General features: G+C 42.6%; 1 protein-coding gene across 1 annotated transcript in view; it reads right to left on the bottom strand.

Annotated features, from left to right (window-relative positions):
• Positions 1-633: 633 nt before the first annotated feature.
• Positions 634-21,069, bottom strand: part of LOC122779883 (protocadherin Fat 3) — a 76,535-nt gene continuing 56,099 nt past the window's right edge. The window contains exons 46-52 of the mRNA XM_044042540.1: positions 19,810-19,972; positions 18,082-18,501; positions 15,720-15,975; positions 9,341-9,424; positions 7,486-7,545; positions 7,288-7,326; positions 634-3,226 (exon numbers count right to left, since the gene is read on the bottom strand). Coding sequence (XP_043898475.1) covers positions 2,508-3,226; positions 7,288-7,326; positions 7,486-7,545; positions 9,341-9,424; positions 15,720-15,975; positions 18,082-18,501; positions 19,810-19,972 — 1,741 coding nt within the window. The 3' untranslated portion in view covers positions 634-2,507. The remainder of the gene's footprint in view (positions 3,227-7,287; positions 7,327-7,485; positions 7,546-9,340; positions 9,425-15,719; positions 15,976-18,081; positions 18,502-19,809; positions 19,973-21,069) is intronic.

Genomic DNA, 21,069 nt, shown 5'->3' with positions numbered 1-21,069 from the left:
TGAACAGACAAGAGAAGTGTAACCCTTGTCAGCGCCACTGAATAAACTACAACTCTGGGCGAATAAATTCCCCGTAGTTTCCCCCCCGTGATGAGACGGCAGGGTGTTGTGCGTAGGTGATCTTGTGTGCTCCAAAAGTACATTGCTGGAGGCCAGATTATGTCAGATACACGTCCTGTGGCCACTTACCCAAAAAAGAAGGCAGGATTGCCCCAAAAAATAAACAACTGAATAAACAGGTAAATGCAAAGTAGATTCGAAGAAAGCTGACACGCCACCTGCACCTTTCAGGGCCACCTCTGGCTGCCGTCAGCCACCGCGTCCTGAGCATATTATGCTAATTGGTAGAAATCTCATTTTCTGTCTTGCCTTGTGGTAACAGGAGGGAGGAACAGAGGAAACAGAGGAAACAGGCCGCTAAGTCGCTAATTTAGGAACGTCTCTTGCAGTGACAAGAGGGTATTATGTGAATCGTGGAATTGTATGCATGATTTTTGAGGTGGGAAAAGAAATAGAAAGAGATTTGTCTCATCAGCACCGGCGGAAACATACACGGAGAGTTTAGCTTAAAATGACCCCGAAAAATTGCAAAGAGACAAAGCGATTTCCGTCTAGAAATTATAGCTGCAGCCACAGAATCATAAAATGGTTTATTAACATGTTTCAAAAATATTTTTTTGAAAATACTCATCCGAGCACTGAATTACCCACTGTACCTCAGTGGCAGTGGGTGGCATCCCGTGTGGTTTTGCATTCAGGGATGTTCTTCTGCTTAACCTTGTTTGTAAACAAAGTGTTTATTTGAATTACTGCTTCCTGTCTGGCGTCTCAGAGCAGTCTGGTCATTGTGATGCTCGGAGTTGGCTGGTTCGATGCGATTGAAGAGGTGTACCTGTAATAATAAAGTCGCTGATGTGCTCTCCCCCGTGACGTAACTTTATCAAAAAGGTCACAAGGTCAGTGTTTATGCCAGAAACGCTCATAAAGACAACAAATACAAGTTTACACACATGTTATATACACTTCTTTACCCCTTAAGTGGCTCAGATATACACACACGCACACTATCAGGGGCAGGTCTTGTTGCCATGGGAATGTATTCTGGCAGACAGACGGCCTGGCAGTGTTTATATGTGGAAGGTGGGAAGGAAACAAGGACAGAGTTTGTGTCAACTCCACGGGGGGGGGAGACGTGGGAATAATAAAAAAGGGCAGAGGTTCCTCAGCGCGTCTTCCACCTTCTGTCACCGATCGAGGATTAATTGGTCACCTTTTGACGATGTCGATGAAGCGATTAGGAAATGTCACAGTGATCGCATTGAGTCATTAAAGTTGCGATAATTCGGACACACGTGGGCCGCGGGATGCCATTTACGCGCGGATGACGCTTTCGCAGGCGGCATAATTCGTATAACCGGATCCGTCTCCGAATAAACTCAAACTAACAGACGGAGCACACAGTAAACTGTATACTATTCATCTCAGGCGGAGATGAAACGTCTCCCTGAGGTAAACAAAAAAGATTACACTGAAATCTCCTCAGCTGTTGACAGCCAAAGCTAATCCAAGCCGCAATCACAACACCTTTCGTCGTGTCCCCCCTCCCCACAGCATCCGAAATGGCTTTAAATATAAAATTTACTGCTCGACTTGTGACAGCACAATTTGTGCACTTCATATCCAGGAGACTTTTATTCTGTTTATTTTTATTTTTTTGAAACGCCTTCGCAACCTTCCCAGGACATCAGTGACTGTAAGCTGTGCTAAATGAACGTGCCAGATTCCAGGCGGGAGGGGGAAAGAAAAACACACAGAAGAGGCGTAACAAGACGGACTCCATAGGATTAATTGTTTTATGGGGGACGATTTATCTCATATAGTTGAGATAAAACTCACCTGCTACAACGTTTTCACCAGACAAACGCCTTTTTAATTCCAATTGTTCTGGACACACACACACACACACACACAATTAATGCTTTATATACTTTTCCTGACATGCTGAGGGTAATTTTCCGAGAAAATTACCACTGGCTCACATTCTATCACGGGAAGATAACCATTATCGAATCATGTCATTGTTTTGGCAATTATTTAAGCACTAATTATACATTTGGTTGCTCTCTATGTGAAAACAAACTCAGTGTGTGTGTGAGTGTGTGTGATGCGGCAGAAGAATGCGAAACACAAACAGCACTGTAATGACCTGAAAAGCAGACCCGCCGTCTCTTTTCATATTTCCCCTGTTATTAAATGCTGTGCGCCGGTGATTCTATAAATAATAAATGACACAGCATCGATTCGCCTTCGACGTCTAACTCTTACCAAGCACAGGTGAAGGTGAAGGTGAGTCCAGAACTCTTCTTCCTCCAGTTTACAAAAAGAGCTGAGGTCGGATTAGTGTTTTCTGGATAATAAAAGTATACACGAGTAATATTTTCTTTTAATTGTTTGTCAGGTGGTCGACTATAAAGGAATATTAAATGTTTTATTCTTCCGTCGTGTGCTTATTGAAAGCCGTCCCAGCCCGTGGGGGGTTCAGATCCAGTCGAAGCTCTGTTTACCCGCGTGGCTCTCCTGGCTCTGAGCGACACCAGATTCAGCAGTCTCTCCAGCTCGTCCCCTGAACCCGCCAGGCCGCTGGAGTCCAGCCCGCCGCGGTCTCCCTCTGATCCCCCTGTCTGTAAATCCCATGCCCTCAGTGGGGGCAGAAGTTGAGCCGGATGCAGATTGAGGCCCGCGGGGCTCGACGGGTATCCTTCGTAGGCCCGTCTGGTTGGGGGTAGAGTGTCATAAAGGCTCTCGGTTCCTCCTCTCTGCTCTGCGTCATGGCTGCACCCTTGGTATTCCTCATAAACGGGCGAGGAGCTGTCCTCACAGCTGTCGCGGCTGTGCAACTGCTGAAGGTCTCTGCTCCTGTTGCCTGCGCTCCTTCCCACCCCTTCCTGTCTCCTCTTGTCTTCCCTGTCCAGGATGCGTCTCCTCTCCCACTCACCCGACTGATTCCGCTCCCACTGGAAGGCCCTCTTTCCCCCGCTCTCGCGCGCCCGCTCTCGGCTGCCGTAGCCCAGAACTCTGTAGTCCAGCTGGAGGGAGCGCGTGCTGCCTCCTCGCCTGATGTTCTGCTCCGTGTCGCTGAGGTCGTAATGGGATCCCAACTCTGGTGGACGCAGGCGCGACGGTGACAACCAGCTGGAAGTCTGGCTGGAAGACTCCCACAGGTATGCTGCGGAGATAATAACAGAAAAAATAAATCTTAATGTAACAAGATCAGAGTATTAAATAAAGGCATCTGAGTTGCTGCCAAATCACAGCCAGTGCAGAGGGGAGATTATCTACCTAATACGATCATCCAGCAAAACATCATAAAATCTCTCCCAAACATTCTAGATGAGCGAGGTGACTTTATTGAATTTGCTTTGGTGTTTCAGTCAGTCTCTGCTGAAGCCTTCACACTTAACACAAGGTGTGAAACCACAAAGAAAATGGATTTTCTGCCAGGTGTGCAGCAAATTCTTTGGCTTTTCCTACTTTCCCACGTCTGTATGTGCACTGTGTGGTTCTTGTTTAGTATTTATAAAGTTACAGTAAGTGTTTGGGTCAAATCTGACCCTTTTTTGACATTTGACAGGAGTGAGAGGGTTACTTAGCATTTGTGCATGTTTGTACGCGGCCTTGGTTCAGTTCACACTAAATCAAGACCCCGTGTTCCACCTCTTTTGTACATTTTTGTGTCCTTTGAGCGCCGAGTCCCACATGTTTAGGTACCAGCCGACTTCCTCACATTACCTCGACCAAGTTTCCATGGTTACCATTTTTCTTTGTTGTCTTTTTTTTTTTTTTCAATAAAACTAATTGGAGTGGGACGCGTTGTGCCACGAGAAGCACGGTCTCACTGTAGGTGTTCTCACCAATATAAATAATAATATAATAAATAAAGAATAAATACTTTAGATGTTTAAACGTCTGTACAGGTGCGAGAGTAACTACCAAAATAGATTTTAGACCCAAGTAACAGTCAACAAAATGAATTTTCCCCCCTCAAAGCAGTTGATTTACATGCGGCGCGGCCATTTATTGGACACAGGCATGTATAGATCTTTATATTCTATATTCAGTCAAACTGGTGGCCCGGGGGCCACATGTGGCCCTCCAATAAATCACATGTGGCCCGCCCACCATTGTGCGAGGTGATGGAATATAAGACTAAATGTATTTGCCAGCAATATTTTATAATAGTAATAAGACATTCGGTTGTAATCATAGCTTTATTAAATGTATTACACTCAACATGAAATGACATATATTTAAGCTGTTTTAATCCCATTATTTGCTACATTTTCTATTTAATTCACTTAAAAAAAGCACTTTTACTTTGCAATTCTGCCTAATATCGTAATGAACTAAATACACTAAACTAAACTAAATAGTTGTTTTTTCCACTTTTTTTCCTTTATGTCGGCCCCCGCTTGACCAGACTAGATGCTCATTGGGCCCCAGGTCATTTGAGTTTGACTCCCCTGCTCTTATAATCTTATAATACAGAACTTTGCATTTATAGACAGACTGTGTGTCCATTCCATTCCCCTACAATACACCCTACAATCTCCAACATGGCAGCTGCATAATTCATGGTTAGTCTTATGAGCTGTGAGTGAAAAAAAATATCATATTGATGAAGCGACAGGGGCCACAGGGGGTCACCTTCTGCGTGGGATGGGGAGTGCACTTCATTAGCAGGCATTAGCTCCTCGTATATAATGCATGACACATGTGTTGGCAGGGATATTTAACATAGGAACATACAGTACCAGCAAGCCACGGAACATGTGGGAGTTCTCGCTGTGGAAATATCCACATTTCTGGTTGAAATATTGTTTATATGGTGAGTGTGTGTGTGTGTGTGTGTGAGAGGGGCATGTAATATAATTTCCTTGTGATGCACACAGTGATGCATTCTTTGATGGACTCCACACAATCTCATCTTTGCTCTGCGGGGGGCAGACTTGGTGCCGGTGGAGTGGAAAACAAAACAAATATCTCACGGGACGAGGAGCCTTTGATGATGAAGCGCTCTCCTCGCAGGGACCAGCGAGTGTATAAGAAGCGTGACGCGGAATGGAACATGACATGGAAGAAAACACACTCGATAAGTGGGGCGGAGGGGAACCTGGCGGCAACAAAACGCAAACAACACTCCCGAACACGGTGTAATTGCAAATCCAAACACACAACGTCATTCAAGCAGGAATAATGGTGAGAGAAATCAATATCATAACAAAGAGGAATCTTAGTGGGGGTTTTTTGTTATTTTATTTTTAATACAGTTTTGGTTTGTAACATGATCTCAAAATAAAGTGTCTGAATGCTGTTTTGAGGCCGAAGAGAAGGGTCACTGTTTACATACGGTTCTTAAATCTCCTTAAACCTATCTTTCTTCAGAAGTGCAGCGCCTTGAATCTACCTTTGTGGATGAAAAAAACATTATGGACATTATTTGGATCACAAATGTAAGACAGCTTTTGCTGCACTATTGCTTTATAAATGCAGCCGCCTTGCCTTGTCTTGCCTGATGTGTTGCATGAACACAAACAGACTAAATCCCTTCAGTGCTGGACAATCGTTTAATTCTGCTGTCTGAACTAAAGCTTCTCGTGCTCCAGTGTGAGCTGCCAGTGACAGCTCGCATTTCTGAGTCGGTAATGAAGTGCTTTGTAGACCTTTGGAAATTTCACTGCAATTGACAACAAACAGACTCGGTAACTATGAGCCAATTAACATCGGTTTTAAGACTGGAGCGCAAACAACGGACACAAACGCCAGGGCTTTTACAGGATGGGAGCGCATCGTGAATTTGTCCAAGCAAAACCTCTCGTTCGTTAAGAGTGCAAAAAAACTCAGCCTGCAAAGTGATGATGCCCCATTTACTGTTGGATAAAAAGAAGGGGGAAAGCGTTTGAAGCTGCTTTTTTTATCCCATGCTATTCTCTGTGGATGTGAGGCTCGGCTCAAAGTACCCCCTGAAATCCACCGAGACCATCTACAAGGCCGGGGCTGAAAGCTTCGCTCTGCTTGAAGTGAGGACCACTTCACCAAAGTTGGCCGAATTATTTAGCGTCAGCGTTATTCAAATCATCATCATTAACGTTTTATGCGCGGCAGACGCCCTGCGTGGTTTGCCTTCGTACCTGTGATGAGGAAAGCATTTTATATAGAGTATACACAGAAAGCATGACATGTAGGTTTTTCCTTCTTTCTGAGAGCGCAGAGAGAGCTGCTTTTTTCCATTACTATGTTAAAAACAGAGGCGATAAGAAAGATATGTTTCATTTTCACCAACTATATAAACACACCTGAGCAAAAGAAAGTGCTCAAAACGTCTAAAATCGCACAATTATTGCTACTTTATATCACAACTAAAAATGAATCCTAAATTTGACTCAACAAGACATACAAAGACGAATAAATGCCTGAATATGTGACCTATAAACATACACCGCCAGGACGTCCATATAAGGAGCTGTGTGCCGCGTGAGCACAAAGGGTTAAAATGCATATTGATAATATGAAAATAAATGGGTTGCCATTTTATAGAAATGAACGAACGGATACACTTTCACATTCATTATCCAACCGTTTCAAGTCATTAAACGCACACAACAATCCAAAACACTTCACTTCTGAGTGGAAGTCTAATGAGTTATTTTAATCAATAAATGGAATGCACTGGAATAGAAAGTGTGGCACCAGTAACTTGTGTGTTTCCAAAGCAGATTGTGAAAGTGGGTAAAGTCGCAATAGTAATACGTTAAAGGTAAATTGACTGGTACTGGCTTTTCAATCAGTGGCCACATTGATGTTAATAATCTGCCAAATTGTGCCCGACAACCATAACATAAACAGACAGTATTGATGAGGATCTATTAGGACAATTATTCCCGCTTGAATGTTAATTACATGAAGCTAATAAGTTTGCTTTTTTTGCCCGGATTCAAAAGGAAAACCATCTCTCAGAAACCGTCCCCAGCTGGAAGCCAGGAAAGTCGAGTCGGAGACTGGGAGCCCAAATTTCACATTCACAGCCAGTGAAGTGAACAAAAAACGCCATAAACAGAATCTGTAATCTGTGCCGTATCGAGCATTATGGGAGAATCTGGAGGAAATTATGTAAAGAATACAAAGGCTTGGGTTTTGTGATCACAGCTTGAGAAATGAGCCAAAGGGATGGAGGCAAGTTAATAAGATGTTTTTGGGTTTTTTTTGGGGGGTGCTTTGCATCTCACTCACCAGGGCTTTTTAGCTGCTGTTCTTTGTCCATGTTTGACACTACAAAGGAAGAGAGAAAGTGGAAGTCAGGCAAAGGCTGAAACCAGAGGGGAAAAAATGAAACGTGGAGGGATTGAGTGTCAGAAACTCATAAAACGATATACTGTATGTACACACACACACACACAAAGGAGATATAGGAGTTCTCTTCTTTCATACCTTCACTTTCAATATCATCAACGGCGTCATTGACGAGACGAATGACGGTCACTATGGAAGCTATAGGCAGAAAACACACAGACACAGACAGACGGAGGGAGAGAAGAAGAGGAACAATGTCAGTGCAGTTATAATAGCGCGGTGTTCCGTGTGCCGAGACGAGGTGGATAATGTGGGAATAAGAAAGCCCCCGTGTGTGCCAACGTGTAAACAACAGAGGAGACATGTTAGTTGTATCAACACGTGTGTGTGTGTGTGTGTGTGAAGACCTAGGCCGTTTCTCGGCAGCCACACTAATTAGACGAGAAGCAGAGAAGCAACATGGGCTCCCTGTTTGAAGAACACACGCGCGCTCACACATACATGCACAGCACACAAGCCACGCAGGAGCACACATGATCATTAGGGAATATCAATGGTATCGAGCAATCCGGGGGAAATAAGACACCCTATAGATTCTCAGAAACGAGGCGAGGAAGCGGAGTTTTGCTTCCACTGAACGCCTGTGAAATAACACGGAATGTGTTTGATGCACGCTGGAGGGCTACTCCTCCAAATGTTTCTTTTGAATGCATATTACAGCCCTAATGTGGTCAACCCATTAAGTATTAAGGAGAAAATGATTGCTGAGTCTTTGGAGCGCAGTGGTGAGGTGGTTGGCACTCGCGCCTCACAAGAAGAAGAGCTCTCGTTTTGAATCTTGGTTGAACTGAAAGCGCTCCGTGTGGAGTTTGCCTGCTTCTCCACGAGGTTATCATCCTCTTCCTTCCATCATCAGAGAGCACGGGACACGCCGACCCGAAGGCTGGCAGTTGCTGACAGCCCATAGCCCTAATTGGGCCGGTGTTTGTGCCGCTGTCAGCCTCAACGGGGCCGTTCGGCTCCCGCTAAAAACGACAAAGCATGCTAACGGCTCCCTGCAAAGATGGGAACACAACGAGGAGCTCGTATGTAGAGCTTATTCTGCACATTTGGACGTAAGCACGACGATGACATGAGGTCAAAATACAGACTTCCACCTTCTGCATCTTTTATTTCCAACTGAGGCACAATTGAGGTTGGTTGTTGTTATTTGCATGCTGGAGCCTGAGGTTATCTGTCGACGTGTGTTGGCTCTGCGAATGGTCGGTGACACCGTCACGCAACCAAATGGTGTCTCACAAAACTGCATTCTCAAGAAAAGTATTTTACTCACAGACTGTTTGTATAATAGGGACAACGTTTCCCCGATATTGGAGGTGAAAGGGGCGGAGACAACACATCTGCCGTTGTGTGTTTTTATTCATATCTGGTGTGTTTTAGTAGGTTTTTTTTATGGCGCTCATATTGACATAAGAAAATGCATTTTTTTATATATATATATATATATATATATATATATATATATATATATATATATATATATATATATATATATATATACATATATATATATATATATATATATATATATATATATATATATATATATATATATATATATGTATATATACATACATACATAAAAAATGCATTTTCTTAAAAAAAGCTTTAGTGTCATTTTATGGAACACAACAATACAGTGCTATACATGCCATACAGGCCTTTTCTGCTTAAAGCTATCATCAGGAACAGCAGGTTTCTCATCACCCATAAAAAGTGCCACAGGCAGATAAAGCATGATTACGTCCACACGCGTGTTTATAGACTTGCAGATGAGTCCGCTCAGAAAATCCGTTTTTATAATGGCGCACAACTGAGAATGCAGTTGGGTTGAAAACAACCTCAGATGATGGGAGTTACACAGTCGATATTAGACGGACAATTGGATTGCATGGATGGATGGATTAGGTTTCTGGGGCATCAAGAGTCTCACCGTTGTCATCAAAGGACTCGGATGTGAAGGAGCTGAGGGAGTTCCCCTCAGGAGTGGAGTCAGAGAGACAGTCCACCGCGTCTCCTGCGGAAACACAAACACAATCCTCTAAAATCTGAAAGCAAATTCGAACCATTCTCTAACTGCAGAATATGAACAGAGGCACTAGATATGTGCCTAATGTATTTAAACTGAGCCCATTGTGTTTTAATATATACATCTTTTATAAAAATCAGATCATTTCGGAGGTCCATTTGTTGTGTTTCTGTCCGACGTCTGGGGAAGAAGAGAGTCCGTGTCGTCACGCTGCCCCAAAAAAACATTTTAAAAATAAAAAATGTGCCTCTCACCCGGGGTCAGCTGGGATTGGCTGCGGGATGAGTCATGTGGTTTCCGATCCAGGAAATTCAATAAATAAAAAATGTATTCAATAATGAATCAGGGATGATGTGGGAGGGAGAGGAATAAACAAAATGCCATTTCATTGAATATCCATGGGACTTAATGGGTGTTTGAAACACTTAAGTTGAGTTGAATTACACTTAGTTTTTAGCAGGTTGAATGAATTTGGTGCCGGAGTTAATGAACATTCATTTGAGTTCATGCCTAAGAAAACATATTTCTGTAATTTGTGCACCAATTAGTGACGGCGAATTCACACATACTGTATATAATATTCTAAGTGATAATATGAAAATGAATAGGCTGGTCAGGTTGCCATTTTATAGAACGAACGAACATTCATTATCCACGCGTTTAAAGTCATTAAACACACAAACAAAGGTTGAACTGTGTATCAGAATTTACTGGCTAAAAATCTGAAACACTTCACTTCTGAGTGGACGTGTAATTAGTTATTTTATAAAGGCGGCAGCAGGCGATGGAATGCATTCAAAGTGTGGCATAATACGCTTTCAAGTTTCAAGTGTTTATTTAAAGCAGATTAATATGATATAGGCTGACTGAGGTGGAATAAGGTGGAACATTTAATGAGCAGAGTACATTTATTCTCGAGTGTCTGAGTTAATTAACATTATATTCGAGTTCATGTGGAAGAATACTTGACTTTGTTGGTAGAATGAGTCATTTTTGCACACGAAGAAGCAACAGTGGGCAACAATTATCTGCACCCAGGGGGACAATTCCAATTCCTCTTGGCCACATTCAACACCCGAACGAACGTGTTCAAGACCTGGTTAGAACAAAGGTGTGGTTGGAGTTCCTCCCCATGTGTGCGTGGGTTTCCTCCAGGTTCTCCAGTTTCTTCCCACAGTCCATAAACATGCAGATTTGGGGATTAGGCAAATTGGACACTTGACTCTCTTTGTGCATGGAGTTTGCATGTTCTCCCCGTGTGTGCGTGGGTATTCTCCCGGGTTTTCCGGCTTCCTCCCACTGTCCAAAAAACATGCAATACGTGGGATTAGGTCAATTGGACACTCTAAATGGACAGTAGGGTGTGAGAGTGGATGGTTGATTGTCTCTATGTGACCCTGCGATGGACTGGCGATCTGTCGCTCCATGTCAGCGACACCTCATGTGGAAGATAAAGTGGTAGAAGACGGATGGATGGAGATTTGACTGCAGGTGTGAGTGGATGGTTGTTTGTCTCTACGTGAGCTTTGGATTAAGAGTATTTTTTTGTGCAGCCCCAGGTCTGCTCACTGGCCCCTCCCATCGACGCCACAGAGTCACAGAGGGTCAAGACAGCACACTTGCTCGTCTAATGGAGCTCAGTGCGGCAGAAGCGGGAACACAAACTCAATGCAGCACAAAAGTACAGCCACTCACATTACCTATTTAGGAAAGTTGGTGTGGACAGACTTCTAAGTCCTTCCACTGCAGCAATCAAAGTCATTTTCCCCTCTCCCCAGACATTTCCACTGCACAAACAAGTTAGATTTTAGGTTTTATTTGGAGGAAAGTTGTCAGCTCTGAGGCCTAAAGTTAACTTTAACCTGCATGTGTACATACAGGTATGTCGTTTTAAATGATTCAAAACAGCAGCTTTGTGGACGCAGCGAGGACAGTCTACGGGACAGTTTGTGAAAGCAGGAGACGAGGGGCGTGCAGCGCCGCCGTGAACCGCAGCAGCAATAAAATGCCTGGTTTCACATTATTGTTGGATTCGGGGGAAGAGACGCACAGTAACTGTAGGCTCAAAGAACTTCTGTCGGAAATGTAAAAGTGCTTCGGCAGAGGAAGTGGCAGCACTGCTGACGTGATTAAAAAGTAACTTTTGAGTTCTGACTTTTGCCTTTTTCTGCTGAGTCGCCACAATCTTTGACACATAATCAATTACTGATCGGAAATTAGACGCTCGGGATTCGTCTGTCATCTTGAAATCAAGATCACATTATGTTGTGTTTGTGGTTTATTCAGCATTCATCAGCCTTTGTTGACTTATGTGTCCTTTGTGTTGCTCTTAGTTCCCGCCTCTGTGATTGAATTCCCCGCCCTGATTGAATTCACCTGTGTCTCATGAGTCTCACCTGTGTCTTGTCGGCATCTGTGTGTATTTAAGCTCCCTGCTCTCAGTGTGTGTTGTCCTGTGTTCTATGGGGGTTGATTTGGGCTTGTATGACAATATTGTGTTGCTGTTTTTTTTTTTTGTATTTTCTGCAGAGTTTTCCTACAAGCTGTCACAACGTGACACTTTAAGGTTTTATTTTATTCAAGCCAAATTATATAACCTTCCCTTTTCTTTGGTGCCTGCTTCGTTTTCTCCGCTTTTCTTTCACTTGCTCGGGTCTGACTCTGGCAGTTACACACTTGAGTTGCACTCCTTGCAGTGTTTTCTTCCACCTCACCAAACTGACACAGTGCAAGGACAGAAGTTCAGGTGCAGAGTGGGAATGAACGAGGCTCCGCTGTTCTCCCTCGAACAAGTCAGTGACCCCTATAAAAAAAATCATTTTAAAGATGTCATTCTGAAGGTTAGAATGAAAGAAAAAAGAAAAAAAAAAGGATTACATGGGGCTTGTGGAAACATACTTTTGTATTCTGCACAGCAGCAGGAGCAGCATAGTTTGTTCTGAGACACTTTTTGTTATTACAGCTTTTGTCCTTGTCACCCTTGTCTCTCGTGTCTTCTGAAAAGTTTAAAGAGGGGGAAAAAAAAAAAGTTCCTGCTTCACACTTGGCGATGCAGTCAAGGAGATTGTCCATCTATCTGTAAGCACATCTGGACTCGCAACTTTAGCTTTCTAAGCCTACAAGCCTGATGGTCATGGTTCAGTGTGTACAGAACAAGTAAAATGTTCCTGTGGGAATTAGAAGGAAGGCAGTGCCATCAATCAAACTAAATAGGAGAAGGCAGACACTGGTCTAATTCAACGAACACAGTGACCCCATAAACCCTCTTTTTTTTTTTAAAGTGATAGTATAATAGAAATAACGACAGGACTATTCAACTAAACCACAAGCAATTATACTTGTTTATGACAGAGAAGGGAAACCATCTTCAACGTGGGAGTATTTCATTCTTTATTTATTCATGATGTGGTATTTAATGACAGGAAAAAAAAACAAAAAACAATATGTTCCCTTGTTTGCAAGGGTCCGAGCACTCACACATTTGTGCGAGGACATATTGTTCCTCAAGGAATTCATTTTTTTTTATTTTATTTGTGAGGCCCGACACGTTGGTGAACGCAAATCAAAACCTGTGAAAAGCTTTATAAAATGAGGGGAGTGCAAAAATGTCTCAGCACTGCCCCCAGAGGTGCAATTTCACACAACTGGGTGGGAATATGTCACAGCTCAACTTTTAATGATACAATTTGGGGATGTTTATTGGCAGAAGGTGAATATATCACCTATAAGTGGAAAATCCCTTTCAACTTGATTGCTGTTTGCAGCCGTTATGTAATTTAGGGAAAGGCGTAGCTTTGCAGAGGCTGTCGTCGCTCTACAGCGGCCTGAACCCGTGTGAGTTTTGAATTCTGAATCTGGAGCTTGTAAAAAAAGAAGAAGAGCGGCTCCACTCTCACATAAACCCTGTAGATCAGTGCTCCTCAAACTGTATACACCAACGTTAAAATAAAGTGGTGTAAATAGTCCGGCACAATATATTCACAATAAGATCATTTGCTCTCTCATCATCCTCCTCGTCCTCACATAATGTATACTATACACTGGTATAGTAAAATTAGATTAAGATGGAGCGAGAGATAAGGTTATTGTAGTTATTATTTAATTTATTATGACTCGCGTATGTTAATAGAAAAAGCGTTCACTTTCCCTGTTATTTCTCTAATTTCTCCAGTCCTAACAGTTGACAACTTTTTAATTGGAAATACTTATTGCCACATACACTGAGCCAAACACAGCTCTAATCCCAACCTTTCCCACTTCTTTTCAGCAACCGTGCTCACAAATGGCTCTCTGTAATTCGTACTTTAATTGGGTACAGTTATCCCTTTTTTTTTCTCCCGTGACTGCCAAAGTCATCGTGAACATTTGTTTTGCAAAGAAGTCCAAACGGATTTAAATAAACTTAACGCATTATATTTTCATTTATCCGATCCAGCCCGCAGGATGAATTCCAGCTGCACTTTTCCAATAAAAGTAATTCCTAATTCCTCCACAGGGACCACATTATTCCTTCTTCCAGTACATTCTGGCACGCTGTGTGGAGGTGTCATGAACGCTGCCCTCCACGGTTCCAAGCCCAAAAAAATGCAGCCACAATGTGCCACTTCCTATTTATTAAGTTTCAAGGGATATAATATCCGGCATCACGATGAGGGGGGGGAAAAAAAACACAATAGCTTCCAAGGACAACTGAGACGAGGGAGGATAAATGAGTTGTTAGCGCGTCTGAGATAAAAGCAGTCTGTTGTTGTCCATAGCTGAGAGGTCAGTGAGGGTGAGCTTGTGAAAACATGCATGAAATCATGTTCCCTGAGAAGCGACAGGCTTCTGCCATGATGTGGAATACTACATTTTTTAACACATGCACTGTGTATGTAAGCTGTAACGCACAATATTTCTCCAAAAATTCAAGGTTGGTCGTGAAAAGGCTTTTTCATAAAAGGTAAAAATTTGATGATAAAGTGATGATAATAATACTGATAATTTAACAGAAAAACCCACAGGGCTTTTCAACTAAGTACACGAAGCATTCTTTATGTTAACAAGGTTGAATAAAGATAAACTAACTTAAAATGTATATCATTTTAAAAAAGAGAGTATTTCCCAAGTATTTCATTGAAATACTAATCTTTATTTATTCATGATGTGGTATTTATTGACAGAAAAGATTACCAATATGTTCCCTCATATGTTCCCTCGTTCGTTGCACTGTGACATATAAAAAAGATCATAAAATAAGGGAAATATGTAAAAGTAGTGGCCCCCTATGGTGAAACCTGGATGGAGAAAGCCGGAACTACGTTGCGCCAAATTACACGAAACTTGGTGGGCACATGTCACAGCCCAAGACGAACAAAAAAGTCCATTGGCACCATGGCCTCAACTCAACAGGAAGTCGGCCGTTTTGAATTTGGTGTCCATCCGTTGTAATGGAGAGAAAAGTGGAACTAGTTTCCTGTTTGTGTGCACAAAAGTTGATTCTGATCTTGGAGATTTGCAGCATAAAAACATGTCAATTTGCACCAGACACTTCAAAGATGACTTAATTACTAAAAGGTCTCGCAGATTCAAAAGTGTGTGGCCACAAAACAGGAAGTGGTACATCCATACAGGTGGGAGGGCCCCACATAATGCTGGTGCGATTGCGTAATTACACTGGCAATTATCACTGAAGCACTGGACTGCAATGTGATTTCTTTATGAATAATATCCAATTCCCACAGGAAGGAACCAATAATTAAGTGGAAGGAAGTTCCCACCACGTGATGATTTCATCGCTCTTGTTGTGAAAACCTTGAGACACCCAAGTGGGAGATAAAAGTTGAATTATCTCGTCTTTGTCTCACTCCTTCTACGACGCGTGGAATCAAACCCGAGAGGACGTCGTTGTCCTGCTTTTGAGGAAAAAGCCATCGTACGGGAGACTGAAGAGAGTTCAGAGACTGGCAATTTCAGGAGTGTAGCAGCAAAACAGGTCTGCAGGATCATTTGTTGCTCCCAGGAAGTAAAGAGCAAAACTAAAACGAAGTGATAGCAAAAATAAAAATATTGCTCCTTAGCCATGATTGCATACTCTGGGCCGTTTTTTTTCTTTGATGTGTGTGTGTGTGTGTGTGTGTGTGATCAAAAGGTTTAGATCAGTGTGAAATAAGCTCTTTTTAGATGAGATGATGGCGTGAGGGTAACACAACGAGTTCACAGCCTGTGTAATCTGCGTCTGTTTGATCAGACGTTAGAAATCGCACGCGCGTGTGCGTGTGCGTGTGTGTGTGTGAAGTCTTACCCTGTGGACTGTTATCTCTCTGTGTTCTCTCCAGCTCAAAAGCTCTCTGCCCCCATTCCTCCTCTCTCTCATCCCTCACCCTCTCCAGCCCGTCCTCCCTTGCTTCCTCGCCCTCCCAGGACACTTTGTGGGCCGGACTGTGCTCTGAGCGGCAGGCCGACGCCAAAGGGAGATTGGGCGCCACGCTGCACACGGCGATGCCCCTCCTACTGGCCAGGCCGCGGACGTTGGACGGGTCGGAGAGGAAGCTGCTGAACTGCAGGGGTGGAATAAAGCAGCAATGCGGAGACGGGAAAGGAGGTCAAATGATGATCAAAAAGATGGAGCGTGTTTGTCTGCAGGAAAATGAGACCTTGTTTCTTATGAAGAACACTCTAATGCTTCCTGTGCCTTGTTTGTTTGTTTGTTTGTTTTTGTATATTCTCTCGACTGCACCAAATCTGCTGCTCAAAGTATTTTCCCAAAGAAATAAATAAAACCCTGGCTCGGCAATGTTTGCTACAGCACTGGGCTTTATCGTTTATTTATTTAATTTTGTTTGTTTTGGTGTATTTTTTTTTTTTGACTGAATGAAAAGCACATCATAACCAAATGACAAATAAATAATCTTACTCACTAGAAATCAACAGCAGAAAGAGACTATTATGTGTGTTAGAACAGCAAAGACACTCTGCAATGATGATGATGATAATAAACGATAAACATGCATTCAAACGTCTATAACATAATATACAGGAAACAATTAATCAAACTATTTTGATAATCCCTTAATTTGAAGTTTTAAGCTTTTTTCATGATTAAAACGCGATTTCCGATTCTTTACGCTTCTTAAATGTGAATACTTTCTTCATTTCTTTGCTCTGTATAACAAAGAAACAAAAAAATTAAGGTTTTCTGATATTTTATGGACCAAACGATTAATCGAGAAAATAATCAACAGATTAATCGATTATAAAATGTGATATATTGTACTGTATGAATAATAATAATAATGATGGCAATGTTGCGCGGTACTGAATCAACACATCTCCATCATAATAATCTAATAATTAATGTGTGCACTTTAAGCTACAGTGTTTAGATTTTTATTAAATAGATCTTTTTAAATTCCTCTGGTAGCGGCTCTCAAATAGTGCCGTGCTTAGATTAGAGATTAGATTAGGTGCAGGAGCAGTGGGCAGCATATCTGCACTGAGGGGCAGAAATGTCCCTGACCTGTCCCAGAATTTGAACCGCAAATCCTCCAGTTTTTAAGCCAGATTCCCTTCTACTTGGCCCCAAGCTGTGGCACTCGCGTCCTCCTGAATCATGAGAGTGGCCGAGAGCCATGGTTCTCAAACTGTGGTGTGTGTGAAGCAGGGTATGTGATCGGTGTGAAGAGAATGAAACAAATGACAATCAATTCAATAATAATAATGAGTCTCTAGGCCAGTGTGTGAAGTGTATGTGATACCACTGTATTTATACCGGTGAAGATAATGGTGTTACATCAAGTGCTTAATATTTTCCTCAGGTGGTATTTGGTATGAAAAAGTGTGAGAACCACGGCTTTGGAGGTTTCAATTTAGCGAGCCGCGATGTGTTTACTGACATTTTGAGAAATGGTGTGGCACCGCGGGGGGTTGGTTGTTCTTGCGTTACACCTCTTTCATTGCAGACGTTTTGACAGGTCCCAGTGTGAAAATCAGGAGTAAATATTTCAATGAATAAAACTGCTGTGTCTCATTTCGCTGCCTCAGTTTCGGGGCGCACACCGAGACACTCTGTGTCTTCACGAACCTGTAGTTTCATGAAAGGAATGACGACAGAGGGGGGGGGAAATAATTTATTGGGAAACTTTTGCTAAGAAATGGAAAGAATTCAGAGCTCAGTATGATTTTAAAATGACAACATTTAACGAGCCATCCGTCGAAAACTTGAGTTCACTTTTTTTTTTGACGCGTTCAAATTGACTCGTGAAATTAATTTCCAAGTTATTGTGATAAATGTGACAACCGCGCTTTCCCTGCTGTCAAAATGTGTTGCTTATTTTGAAAAGTCAGTTTATTGTGGGGGTTTCTTGATTTCTTTTCCTTTCTTCTTTGTAAGAACAAAATAAACATAAAGGACTGAAGCACACTATAAAAGTGGCGTAAATATTGACATTATGATAAAAGAAACTCTCATAACCTGGTATTTTGATTACTGCGGTATCATCATCAAACATAAATATTGGCTTTGTGCACTTGATATTATCTAAGGTCTAAGGATGCAGCGACTTGGCAATCATAATCATTATTTGTTTCAGTGGAAGACATAAAAATATGGATTTTTAACAGTATCCAACACTAACGTCATTATATATGAACATAGTTTTACGCACCTGACTTCCCTCGATGGAAATTGCCTTGTCACCATCTCCATTCCTCATGCCCAGGCTGTTAAATCCTCCTGGCAGAGGAGAGTGGGAGGTGGGACGCACCACGACCTGAGGGGGGCCTGCGGTGCTGCTGCCCACTTCGCCGTAGGTGCTCGTGGTCGCAGGCGATCCTCCCGACACGCGCACGGCTTTAAACTCGATCCCTTCGGCCCCCATGCCGGTCTTGTGCAGCATGTAGCTGGTTTCGGTGGAAATGGACGAGACGCCCATCACGGTTTGAGGCCCTGGACCCGAGTCCGAGTTTTTGCGGAACTTGATTTTTTTCCTGAAAGCGACGAACAGTATGAGGAGGAGGATGATGACGAAGGCAAGGACCCCGATGCCAATGATCTCCCCTGGTCCCACGTAAGAAAGTGGCTCCGCCTGGAAAACATGAAGAGGACAATTATACAGTACTTTTGACAGATATCAAATAATAATCGCTCTAATTTGCTGTTTTTAATGTCGTGCAAGGGAGATCTTGGTGCCTTGTGATCTCTAAATTGAAAGTATCACGACAGACGCATTTCTGCTCTCAGCTCACCAACAATAATAAAAAACACAATAAATGAAGCTAAGGTCTCATTTGGTTGCGGGAGCATTTGGAGGATGAGGGGTTTGAAAGGGCGGTGAAGGAGGCCTTCAGTGTCAAATTGAAAACGAGTCCTCGACAAAAGGATGACGTCGCCACTTGTCGTCCACCTACGATGGCACTTCTCGTCACTTCCCGGCAGATGTAACAATCATTCACACTCCCCTCACGACAGACTCTAACGAGCCCAGCGCACTGATAAATGAATCTGTTCGGTCGCTAACCTTTGGTTTGCGAACTGCTTAGTTTTTGTTGTGTTAGAAACCATATTTGTTAAAAGGATAACAAATATAGATTTGTTGTATTTAAGAAGATAACAAATCAGATACAAATCACATTTGGAGGTGGTTTCAAATGTGACTAAGATCAGATTTCTACAGATCCATCTCCGGCGGAACGCTCTGACGGCTCAAATTGAATTTCAAACTGTCTTTTCGTCAAAACCGCAACATCAAACCTGGTGACAGGAAAGTGTCCACTCACGCTGAAGAATGGAGGAGGCGGAGGAGGAGGAGGAGAACTCAAGTCTATGAGTTTTTCTTGATCGATGCAGGAGTTTCTGCACCATGATTTGACAAGGCAATATATTTCCTGCATCGTATTTGCAATCACCGCCGTGGACAGTCCCTGTGGCCTAAGATACAAACTGACTTATTTTTGCAACCGGTGGAGTCGCCCCCTCATGGCCATTCAAGAAAATAAGGGTTTTGAACACTTTTATATTCACTTTATTGCTAGAACTGCAGATGCCTCGTGAATGGGAGGCGAAAGTTGCATTCACTGAATACCAACGACCTGAGTGACTAAGAATCTTCACGACATTAACCGAGCGTGCAAGTCTCAATATGAGGTGCGCGGTGCGCGCCAAAGAGTAAAGAGCATGACAACTTCAAATAGAAACTGATGATTTACCCATTACCACACTTTTCATTCATCCGCGGAGGAAACAAAGATACCAGGCTGGTGAATAAACCTTCCTCCGGGAGGCCACGGCACACTCAGAATGAAAAAGTTTCACCGATTATGCCAAGTCTAATTAAAAGAAAGCCGACAGCTTTTTTAAATTATATTATATATAACAAGTCTAGCTCATATTGTACCTGGGTGTCGTCCCCGAGATCGCCGCGTATCTGATCGTCACAAAACTGCCCGTCGTATCCTTCGGAGCAATTGCAGTAGAACGACCCCAGCGTGTTGACGCACTCGCCTCCGTCGCCGCACCCGCCTCCGTCCTGGTCGCACTCGTTAATGTCCTCACCACATCTGCAGAGACACACGACGACACATGAACGCGCCGAATGTCAATTGTCAGCATAAGAAAAGATGGAAGCAAACAAGGAGAGGGAGTCTTTTCAGGAGGCTTCAAAGGACCGATTATCCGCACAGATGTCCTGGTTTTTTGTCGTTAAGAAAAGTAAAAAAAAAAGAAGAAGAAGGCGCCTTCAAGCAAATAACACCCAACATATACAGACAGAAGAATACTCATAGATAAAGACGCCACTTCCAAGAGAACACCACACTCTCTATACGTGCTCATTTTTGCAAACACGGCGCCCCGCTGTGCAGGAGACAGAAAAAGACTTGTATTTTTCAATTATACCTTTTTTTTGATGGAATGCTCCCAAAACCACTCAATTCAATTGTTGGTTTATAAGACGAAAAAAGATGGTTGTACTACTATGATGTTTGCTTTAAATGATGAAAGGCCTGCATGCATGCATTCTGCATCAATCACTCTGGGGTTTTTTTTTTTGTTCAACAATTTAACAGCCACTTACACGCCACAGCTGTGTGACAGTTACACTTTGGCTCCAGTCTGTGTTTACCATTAACTGATGATAATAATAATAATCCGAACAATCTGCTGCCTTTAGAAAAAGCATTAAAGCTTTATTGTGTATTATCTTGGTTATTAATCAGCAAGATTCCACTCAAATCAACTTCAACATCATGATTTTTTTTTTTTTCTTCTCAAAAGCATTAAAAAAAATAAAAAGCAGCAGCATTTTCCACTTTGAGGGGAAAGTGCCCTCTTGTGGCCAATCGGCCGAACAACCCACATGAGCAGAGAGTTCATTCCAAAGGCAATTACTGAGTTGTAATTAAAATAAAAGGCAGCAAGAGAATGATTATAGGCTTTTCACTTGAAATCACACACAATTGAATTAGACACACTAGTTCATTTTGCACAATAAGGACTAAAATAACACAGTTGAAGCGGTGGTGCTAATGTGGGTAATGACTGTGTGTGTGTGTGTCCTCCAGGGTCAAGCTTGAATGTGAACGTGTAAACAGACACCCAGCTGTTAATGTGTCTACATCATTACCACCCTCATTGTCATTGTGTAGACGAGACACGG

This window comes from Solea senegalensis, linkage group LG13 (assembly GCF_019176455.1).
Source record: "Solea senegalensis isolate Sse05_10M linkage group LG13, IFAPA_SoseM_1, whole genome shotgun sequence".
Classification (NCBI taxonomy): domain Eukaryota; kingdom Metazoa; phylum Chordata; class Actinopteri; order Pleuronectiformes; family Soleidae; genus Solea; species Solea senegalensis.
This window is presented reverse-complemented; position numbering and strand designations above follow the sequence as displayed.